At 37.5% G+C, this 10862-nt stretch overlaps 1 protein-coding gene across 1 annotated transcript; it reads left to right on the forward strand.

Annotated features, from left to right (window-relative positions):
• The first annotated feature begins 1457 nt into the window (after positions 1-1457).
• fblim1 (filamin binding LIM protein 1) lies at positions 1458-10788 on the forward strand. Its single transcript, XM_042496199.2, has 8 exons — positions 1458-1994; positions 2343-2702; positions 4087-4232; positions 5465-5549; positions 5662-5831; positions 7441-7619; positions 8308-8428; positions 8535-10788. The coding sequence occupies exons 2-8, from the start codon at positions 2366-2368 to the stop codon at positions 8643-8645; spliced, it is 1149 nt and encodes a 382-aa protein (XP_042352133.2). The 5' UTR covers positions 1458-1994; positions 2343-2365; the 3' UTR covers positions 8646-10788.
• The last annotated feature ends 74 nt before the right edge of the window (positions 10789-10862 follow it).

The following is a 10862-nucleotide window of genomic DNA, read 5'->3' on the forward strand; positions in this document are numbered from 1 at the left end:
CTTTGCATCTCTTTGTAGTCATTTTGTCTCTCTTTTCAGTCATTTTGAGTCTCTTCCAGGTCTGATTGTGTCTCTTAGTGTGGCATTTTGCAGATGACTGCTAAGGGGGCCCCTGACACTTTGGGCCTCTGGTCTTACACCCTATGGGCCAGTTCAATAATCCATCCAGGTCTGTGACTTTTTGTTTGTTCTCATTTCTTGTTTATTGTCTTTTAATTAAAAATTGTGTTTTAATGTATTTATGTGCCCATGTAAAAGCACTTTGAATTGCCTTAGGCCTAAATGGTGCTGTATACATAAACTTGCCTTGAACTCTTACAGAAAGCAATCTAGCAGTCTTACTCCCATTCAAGGTATTTGGGTAAAACCACAGTATTTCTCCCTCAAATAATTGCTTTTTTCCATCCCTGCAGATGTTTGCTGTGAGGAAATCAAAGCTGACTTTTTGTGAACATGCCATTATCATTGTTTTCCCTATTTACTGTGTTTCTTCCTGTTCCTTCCTCTTCACTTCCCTTCATTCTCTCTACATTGTTGTCCTGCTCACCCCAAAAAGTGAGGATTAAAGTGAAGCATTTTATTGTGATGTTGGTGAGTAAATTGAAAAGTCATGCCGTAGAAGTGGTAAAGAGGTTCACAGGGTTTAATGAGGATTTTGGTCGTTGGGGGGGCGGAGCGTGGAGGTCTGGGGATTGTGTCATCAGTAGGCATGCTCCCTCCTGCAACCGTGACATCACTGCAGCATTCCTTTCCACAGAGCTGGAACAACAGAGACCCCCATCACTCTCCTCATCTCCGTCTCCTGTTAACCCTCTCACACACGGTCATGCCTCTCACTCCTCTCCCACACTGACCCACATCGATCAGTTTTATTCGACAGTTAGATTCCCACTCCATCCTTCCTTTTTGACTCTGAAGAGGGGAGTAGACCTCGCAAGGTCTGGCTCCGGAAACTAACCACAACATTTGCTGATCAGCAGACCTGATATCGCCTAGACTCACTCTGGTGGAGAGCAGCAAACACAACAAAGCAGCTTTTTCATAGCTCACACAGACATCACTCACTGCCCCCCCCCCCCCTCCTAATACACCAATATCTCCTCTTGCACAATGCCCTGATTCATTGCACTGTAATGCTGCGGCTCCTTTACGGCCGTTTTCAACCTCAAAAGCTCCACCAGGAGAGCCTGATGGAGACCAACGCACATTACGGACGTCGATGGGGTACAAATGGAAGCATGTGTGACACTGATAGTGAGTCAAGGCTAAAGTGATATAATGTAGTGGGGGAAGGGAAGAAGGAAAGAGGGAGAAGAAAAAAGGAGGCAGACTCAATGAGGGAGGTAGGGAAAATAAAGCTGACAGAACAATAAGGCAGAGCTGCACAGGAGAGAGAAAGAGGACAGTTTGAGAGTTTGAGATACAGACTTGCTGGAAAAAGGCAGGTACAGTCACATCCTGCTGGCATGCAGAAAGATAAAGGAGTGGGAGGTTGCTGTGTGTCTATTTAAGGGCAAGAACCTTGTGAAATATTTTATGATACTGTATATTGCATTTGTAAAAAAAGAAAAAAGAAAAAAGAAAAGCCTGACTTTGAGCTTTTGGTTACATTGCCCAACTGTTGCATGACTCTCTCTCTCTGTGTCTGTGTGCATGCCAGTATGTGTGTGTATGTGTGTGTGCGTTTTCATAGTAGATGAATGTGTCATGTTTTTTTACAGCACTTTGCCCGAGATTAACTGTTCACCTTTTACGGTTGGGAGGGAGGTGGTATTGTCATTCAGCCAGAGAAGGAGGAGGGGTCGACGGACGAGAGAGTTGAGGAGGGAGGTTCAGAAGGAAAAGGAGTGGCCTTCTGCTGATAGTCGCCCTCTCTGCCGGAGTAAAGTCTTCTCTCAGTGGCAGCTCGCAGGAGGGAAAACAAACCAGGAGTTTTGAGATACACAGCAAAGAAGAAAGGACAGACCTGTCCCCAAAACCGCATATTCTCCCAGGTATGTAATAGCAGCTCAGAGCCAGAGTGAGTGGGTTTAAAGGAAACAGATGATTTAGATTTGTGCTTTCTGCCTCTGAAACCATTCATTATGGGTAATGAGAGCTGTGAGTTTACCTCTCTGAAGTGAGAGAAAGTTGACTGAGAGGGTGTGTGCACTTAGATTCAAAATAATTGAGATGTTAATGATAAGACGTCATGTTTGGTATTTGCGTTTTATTCTTTTGTTCAAGGGTTGCTTAGCAAAGATAAGTAAGGTGTTAACGCTGTGATGTGTCTCTATAGGATTATAAAACATTAAATGTTGCCATCTAGAGTGTACATGCTAATTGTTGTGTCCTCCTGTTAGGCTGTATGTGGGTTTAAACAGTCATGGCATCAGCAGCTCCACCAAAGAGGATGGTGTCATCTGTCTTCATCACTCTGGCATCTCCTCACCAAGCCACTGTGACACCGCAGCAGCCCGTCCTCCAGGCTCACAGTGCCCCGGCCAGAGACAAGCAACACACCGCTGTACGAGTCAGCCCAAGTGACAGCATCCCTGCTGGCGTCAGACAGAAGAAGGAGGACCACTCACAGTCTGAGTCTGCAGACAGCAAAGGCCGGACTCGTACAGGTGCCTCTGCCCGAGCTTCAGACCCTCAGAGCCCAAAACCTGCCCAACTTGGTGCCAGCAGAGGAAAGCTGCAAGAAGATGAAAAAAGTGCAGGTATTCATGAATGAATCTATTTTTATGTTGGCTTCAATGCCAACTGGACGAAACTTGGATTACCTGAAACATATGTTACATGTTACTGCTGCCATCAGGGCCTGGCTGTATCATGTGTTTATGTCCATAACTTTGTTTAAGTTTGTGAATCTCCAAAACAACATATAAATACATACAAATTACAGTTTATTGCATTCCTAACCTATATTGCAAAGATGTTTGATATTGTTGAAGGTGTAAATCCACTGCTTTTACACATCAGAGTCTGTTAACAAGTATGTTTGATATATTTGAATTGATAAATGCTGCTAAGTTGCCTCAGGTGATGCCACTTAATGTCTGGAGTTGTGGAGTGTTTGGTTGTGTAAAGAAGCGAACTTACCAGATCTCTGCAGACTGCTCCTTATCTCTGCTTGAGGCTACATTAGCTAATACTAGTATAACACATTCAAGTGTTCGAACTGCATTTTGGGTAATGCAGGTTCTGGGTTTTGACGAGGAAAATGAAAGTGTAGAATTAAAAAGAAAATATTTATGGTTCTGCAGCATTAATATATATTTATATCTTTTAAGCTGTCCATTGTGAGTCGGACAGTGTTGCGGAAATAAAATGCTGAATCACTATATTACTCTTTTAATTGGAATTTTTTTTTTATCTTCTCCTCACATTCACTGGATTCAGGATGTATTATATACCATCAGGCTGGAAAACATAAGTATTATCTCTGAGGAACAGCTGCTGAACTTGATAACATTAACAAAAAACAAATATTAAAACCACAACAGCAAAACAACAACAAAAGTTTAATACAAAAACACGAAAAATTCACATACAAGAAACAAGCAACAGACTCAAACCAAACAGCCAATTTACAGTAAACTTTTTAATCTGCAGCTTTCAATAACCAGATATGTGCATTGAGTAGTCAAATAGTCCTTAATCCTGTTTCTAAAATCTTCCATGCTTATGATAAGATCATAAATCAAGGTGACTCTGCAGCTGATGTCAAGATGAGGAAGCAAAACAAAGTTTGACTATGGATGCAGATAAAAAATACACGAATAGAAGATATAACCTCATAAGCCTCTGTATTTCCAGTTATTTTATTTTTCATAATCATGATTCTGATTTTTCTTATTAATATTATTACTAGTATTTCTCACTCTCATTAGTTTTTCTAATTTATCATTTTTTGAGTGACAGTATCTGTATGCGTATGGATGCACATGTGTATATACACATGTGCATATACACATGTGCATATACACATTTGCTAATATTTTGTTGGATTTCATATTAATCTTATGCTGAATTTCCTAAATTTAGAACAACTGTGTGTAAGTTGCTACAAAGTGAGTTGAAATATTTTTTCTTGTCCAACAGAGCTCTTCCCTCCTCCTCCTCCTCCTCCTGCTGCTGTTCTGGGAACATCTTTCTCTGAAGAATCAGCACCTCCACCACCTCCTCCTGCCCAGACGCCTCTCTCCCACCCTCTGACCCCAGGCCAGCAGCCAGTTTACAACAGAGAGGTATGCAGACCTCTGTCACATTTACATCACCCAAATTCTCATGTCTACCACTCTCATATACTGTTTTAAGCACTTGATCCAAATTTTCATGAATGCATTGCACTTGAAGTCATTATTTTCCCACAGTGAAGGATTACAGCTATCCACAACTTTTACAGATGCTGTATTAAGTTGTGCAGTGGTTGTAAAGAATAATCTGCAAAACACATTATGAAGAACAAAACAGCTGTCTTTTAGATATGGCTGAATGATCAAAAACCCTTTTTTGCTTCACAAGCTGAGCACTTTTCATACTGTAGATATCTAAAAGAAATGTTTAGTTTGCGTCATCACAGTCTCATCTCTGTGCAGAAAAAGTGGGCTGAGTTACAGCAGGAGGTCTGATACTGAGCAGACTTTCCTTTCTATATATTTGCACCTATTTGTGTACATACACAATGCATATAATGTTTTATAGATGTATTATTTGTTTTTTCATTATGTTAGATTTAATAGAAATCATTTGGATACTCCAAATCTTTAAGATATGTAATTCCTTAACCTGAGAAAAATGGTCTGACTTCTTTAAAAAAAAACATGGGTAGAAAGCAATTAGCATCTTAACAAAACATGGCCCAAAAAGTTGCAGGACATTAGTTTGAAAAATGAAAAAAGTAACAAGAAAATGAGCAAAAGAAGAAAAGTGAAAAACAAAAACAAACAAGAAAATGATCCTTAAACAAAAATCCTTTAAAACAATTTTTTTTTTTGTCCTGTAACATAATTTTAAGTATATGGTTAAATATTTATACATGTAGCTTGCTGGACATTTTCCCTAGATTTTTTTTAACAGTTTATTATCACCTTTTACTAATTTCTTGCACATTTTGGGACATTTCCTGCCAAGTCGCTCATTGCCTTATTCCCCGTGTTTTCGAAAGAAATCAAACCAGTTTGCTCAGGTTTCACAGGTTAAATAATTTTGTGAAAGGCATAAAAGGCACCTCAAATTTTTTATATATTTGAAAAGTTTATTTTTGAAATATTACTGCATCTCCTTTCAAGTGGGATAAAATGTTACAGATTTAGGGTTACCTATATGCTTCCTAAATTATGCCTCTAGCATCAAATGTGACCACTGTTTGTTCAATTTAAGTATTTGCTAAATGGTGTGGCTCACCTTGTGAGGTCAAACTCAAATGTGTCTCAGTTTAATGTTTAGTTTTACATCAACAGTGTGCTTTATATTTAAGGTGGAAACAAGCACACCATCTAGTGGGTTAAAACAAGATGAACAATCCCACGAGATCCACAAAGACACGAGCAAGGAGAGTCGAGGTAACATTATCTTTATTTACACATTTATCACTGAGGCTTTACACGGTTCCGCTTAGACAGTACACATATTATTATAACCTGCTTTGACATTTGATGTTTGTGTACAATGCAGAGGTGTGTGGCTTCTGTCGGAAACCTGTGGCTCTCTCTGAACCTGCAATAGAGGCTTTAAACAGGACGTACCATGACGGTTGTTTCCAGTGTAGATCTTGTCACATACCCCTGGCTGGTAAACAGTATTACAACAAGGCAGGAATCCCACTCTGTGAAGACTGCTACCAGGTACAATAAAGTAAACACACTGCAGGGTGCTGCTAAAGCTGCAAACAGAGATGCAAGTCTCACCACAGGAGCATAGCCAGCCCAGTCGCCAGAATCAAATCATGGCTTTGTATGTTTCTGCAAACCACAGACATGTTACATTTTTAACAGTCATGACGTAGTTCAGTTATTTGAGACCAACAAAAGCAGTTTGTAGGGACAAATGTTTTTTAATTTTAATAAAATTAAAACATTTTTAATGGACGTTGGGGACATGTTTAGCAGTGTTTGTATTGATAAAAGTGAAAACCTGTTAAAAGTCCTCACCAAGAAAAAAACAATGGAAGTTTCTTTTCATTGCATTTTTTTATTCCTTTGGGCTTCAATAACAAAAATCAGTTTTTTTCTTTGTTAACAGGCTCCACATTTAAAAAAAAACAACCTAGGCCTTTACTAATATTGATTCTAGGCATATTTACAATTACAGTATTTTGAATATGCCTCAGAAATGGTGAAAAAAAATGCAAGAAAATGACTTCTTTTACCAAATATATAATGGACTAGCACTGAATATATGGTAGACAACAGTGACAATTCATCCTTTTTTATTTTTATGAAAAATACAAATGTGTTATCTTAACATCACAATTCAACCATTTGGTAAAATATGGTTTTAGACAGAAAAAAAATCATATTTATGAATTCTTTTCACTGTATATATAATGGATAACATTAAATGTATAATTTAACAACAATGAATGATCAGAAGTTCATTTATATCTTAGCTTCTCAATCAGGTTGAGTTGAATTCAACACATTTTTCATTGACATATAATGACTTCTAATGCACTTTACCAAATGGTTGAGCAGGACGTTAAAGCGTTATCAAGATTTCAGCACTTGTCCTGCTGTGTTTAGTGTGACAAAAGAATGTATTTTTAACCCATGTTTGGGAAATATTCAGCAATGTCTGTTGCGACAAAAGCAAGAATTTTATTAACAAGAGTTTAGGATATTTTCAGCCGTGTTTGTAGCAGTTAAACTGGGTATTTTGAGCCATAACATGATGATTTTCTAACCCTAATCAAGTGTTTCTTTGTGGCTTAACATTACCACACAAAAACCACAGCACTGTCTCAACATAAAACTGAAAACTGAAATGACAAGAAACATGAAGTTACAACATATCTTCTACATATTAAACACATGTACTGTTGTTTGTAGAACTGTGCAATGCCAACATTTGTTTTGGTGACTGAGTCGCTATACGACTGTTTTTGCATGCTAAAATCATTTGCATTTGCTCTCCAAAGACACTGCTGAGTTACACGTATGAATTGTGTTTTTTGTACACATCCCAGATGGACATTGGTTTTCAGTACTACAGTATAAAAATCAACTTGTACAGAGTTGGGGAAAAAAAGTTAATTGCAAGCATCAATACTGAACAGTTGCTTAAGGAGTGCAAAAAAACACAATTCAGAAATGTAAATAAATACTTTGGAAAATGACCAGCAGTCATACACACGATGAGGTATATGTATGTACAGTAAATTAGTTTTTAGTGGACAGTATTGTCTTTTAATACAGGATTTTTTTTGGGTATTAACCATTTGGTTTGGTCTCTTAGGCCAGTCTGGAACTTTGCTGGGCGTGTGGAGAGGCCATCACAGATCATGTGATCCGTGCACTGGAGCGAGCGTACCACCTTTCTTGTTTCACCTGCACAACATGTAAACAGCAAATTGGAGAGCAACCTTTTGCTCAGGGAGAAGTTGGAGAAGTGTATTGCCTTCAGGACTACTACAGGTATGATAGTTTAAAAAAATCAAGAACAAGAAAATCATCCTTTATTAACCAGAGAGGGTTTGTGTATAATGCTTGAGATAATACATCATAGAGTTGCTTTTAAAGTTGTTCTAATGCACGTCTTTGTTTTGGGTAAATCACTTTAACTGACTCTGTGCTTGAAAGGTTTTAACCCTCTAAAACCTGAAACAACATCAGTTTTCTTGTACTTTTACATGGATTTACACCTTTCAAACCTGAACAAATTGGTTTGATTTCTCTTGAAAACACGGAGGGATGAGGCAACAAACAACTGGGCAAGAAATGTCCCACAAACTGCGAGAAATTAGGAAAATGTGACAAGCAAATGACCTGAAAATCAGTTTGAAAAAATATAGAGCGAAAATATCAGATGGTCATAATGAAAAACAGGGTAAAATGTCCAGAAAACTATTATTGAATAATTATTATTTATATTATTTAGTTACCTTTTTTAATTTTTTTAAAATCTTCTTTTTCTTTTTCTGTTCTATCTTTTTTGTTTTGTTTTGTTCTGTTCTTACTAAATTTCAGGAAATTTTCTTGTAAATCAACCTTTAATTTCTGTCTGTGTTTCTGAAAGAAATCAAGCCAATTTACTCCGGTTTCAAATGATTAATAAAGTTGCCTTGCTATGTCTAATATTTCCTCTAAAATGCTGCCCATAAAGGAAGTATGCTCCAATGTGTAACGCCTGCAACCAGCTAATCATTCCAAAAGAAGATGGTACCGACAGCTATAATGTTAAATGCCTGGGACGCTCCTACCATGAGAACTGCTACAGGTGTGAGGTAGGGCAATCTGCAAGCAAACAATGTGTACTGCACGGACACACCGATAAGTATGCAAACACACATTAATCACCACTAGCTGATAAGTCTTTCTTACTATCTGCAGGTCTGCGTCATCCAGCTCTCTCCTGAACCAAATGAGCATGGCTGCTATCCCTTGGATGGAAAGATGCTTTGCAAATCTTGCCATCTGAACCTGGTTTCAGCCCAGCACTAACACTGGCCTCACAGCCCGGGGTAAACTGCAACTGATGGAAAAGTGCACTGAGTCCATGTTCAAAGAGACGGGACACACTGCAAATGCATTTAACCTCTGGAATACAAATGTCACCCTTTTTCCAAAGGATCAATACTGAAATATGGCTTTTTTTAAATTTTTTTTTTTTTTTTTTTACAACATATCATGCTTTATAAAGATCCTCCTTTTCTTCTTTCATACTTGATAATTTTGCACTCAGTAAATTACAAAATGCACCAAATATATTTATGCAATAGCCTTTGCAAAACATACGGCAAGCATTATTAGAATTTTCGTAAATCTCAATCAGAATACTATTTCTCAATCACATTAACCCTTTATATAAAAATAAAACTTTATATATAAAAAATACATTTCTAAAAAAGTACACTAATATATTTTATCTTGAGGCATTTGATAGATTACACTTACGCTATCAATAAGCATTGAGATGTGAAAAACAAGAGATTACAGTTACAATATAACTCACTTTGTGTAACTGGTAAGAAAATTGAATACAGACATTAGAGCTTTCATGAAATATTGTGTACTAGAGGACAGTATAGCACATCCTAAAGCACCAAAACTAGAAGGTGCTTTTGATGTGATTACATTTACATTTTTTAAAGGCTCATCGTGTAGGATTTAGTGGCATCTAGAGGCGAAGTTGCAGATTGCAACCAAATTAAACTTCTCTGTGTCAAATGTGTGGGAGAGTTATGTTGGCCGGCACGAAAACGCGAATGGCAGTATCTAGATCCAGTGTTTGGTTTGTGCATTCAGGGCTACTGTAGAAACAGCATGTTGGACTTTATGGAAGAGGACTCACTCCTTATGTAGATATAAATTGCTCATTCTAAGGCAAGGAAAACAAAACTATTCTTATTTTCAAGTGATTATAAACTAAAGAAAACACAGTTATGAGCATTACATTCTATTTCTGCCTATAAATGCCCCTAAATCCTACACAATCAAGCTTTAACACATCAAAATTTTTACTGGACCACAAGGCTTCGATAATAGAACTATTGTCGATATATTAAAGTCTCATTCGGAGCCCAGCTGAATTATTACATTATTTATGTACTGTATATCAAAATGATGCCTGTGGAATTATATTTCTTTGTATCAAAAACATTTATTACAACATTTTCTGGAAAGTTATTTTGGCATTTTTATTCACCATACATTTATATGATTTGTTAAATATTGCAGTGGTGGTTTGTCTGTCTTATCTTTTCTGTGTGCGGTTTAAGGTGAGATTGTTTAACTTTTTTTTAAAGAAATGAAAAGCTGAAGTCTTGCAAAACAAAACACACCCCTGCTCTTTTAATGCTCTTAACACTTCCTGCCTTACAGACTTAATTTACGGTGGCTATATTAACTGAAGTTATCACAGTTTACGGAGATACTGCTGTGAAACATCACTTAATCTGTTTGCTTACTTTATGAGTCCTCTCTACTTGTAATACTGTTATACTAATATTTACCATTATCTCACAGTTGTCACTTGTAGCCACAGTGGTTGTTGTCTTACAGATGGTCCAAAAAGGGACATGTTTGACTTTTTTTCTAAGCTCAAGAAAAAAATCTGCTCAAGGTAGACTTATCAGTCCTATTCAGTCCTAATCAAAAAACATTAAAAATATACAGTATTGCCATCAGTGCACAATGTTTGCACAAAGCAATAACTTGATGCAAGATGAGCATTTGCTCTCAAGCATGTGATTGTAAGTTTTGTTTAAGAAATGCATTGCTGAATTAAGCTACATTTCCAAAGACTGTGGCCGACACCTGCTCAGAGAGCCATAAACTAACCTGTGCCCCACTGGCAGATCCATCATTTTTTTTTTGTTTTTAATTATCATTTTGGCATTAACAGATCAGATTAGCCACAATGTCCACAGCGCTGCTTGGGCACGGCTCGGCTGCTGCTCAGCTGCAGCCGTAGAGAAAAAATCTGACGATTTCTTACTTAAAAAATAGACAGTAAATACAATGTTTTAAGCGTCATACAGACTCAAAACCACCTTTCACTGCAGTGTCACAGACACAAAGAAATACAAATATAGGCTGATCTGTTATACTCAACCTTTCCTAAAAATAAAAGTCCTCTTACAAAGTTTTTGTGGATAGATTCAGTTCAGTTGTTCACACAAAGCTCTTAATTGTGAAATATTTGCAGGACCATGTTGT

The sequence above is a fragment of the Plectropomus leopardus genome, chromosome 2 (assembly GCF_026936395.1).
Source record: "Plectropomus leopardus strain MGB_pleo_1.0 chromosome 2, ASM2693639v1, whole genome shotgun sequence".
In the NCBI taxonomy this organism is placed as follows: domain Eukaryota; kingdom Metazoa; phylum Chordata; class Actinopteri; order Perciformes; family Serranidae; genus Plectropomus; species Plectropomus leopardus.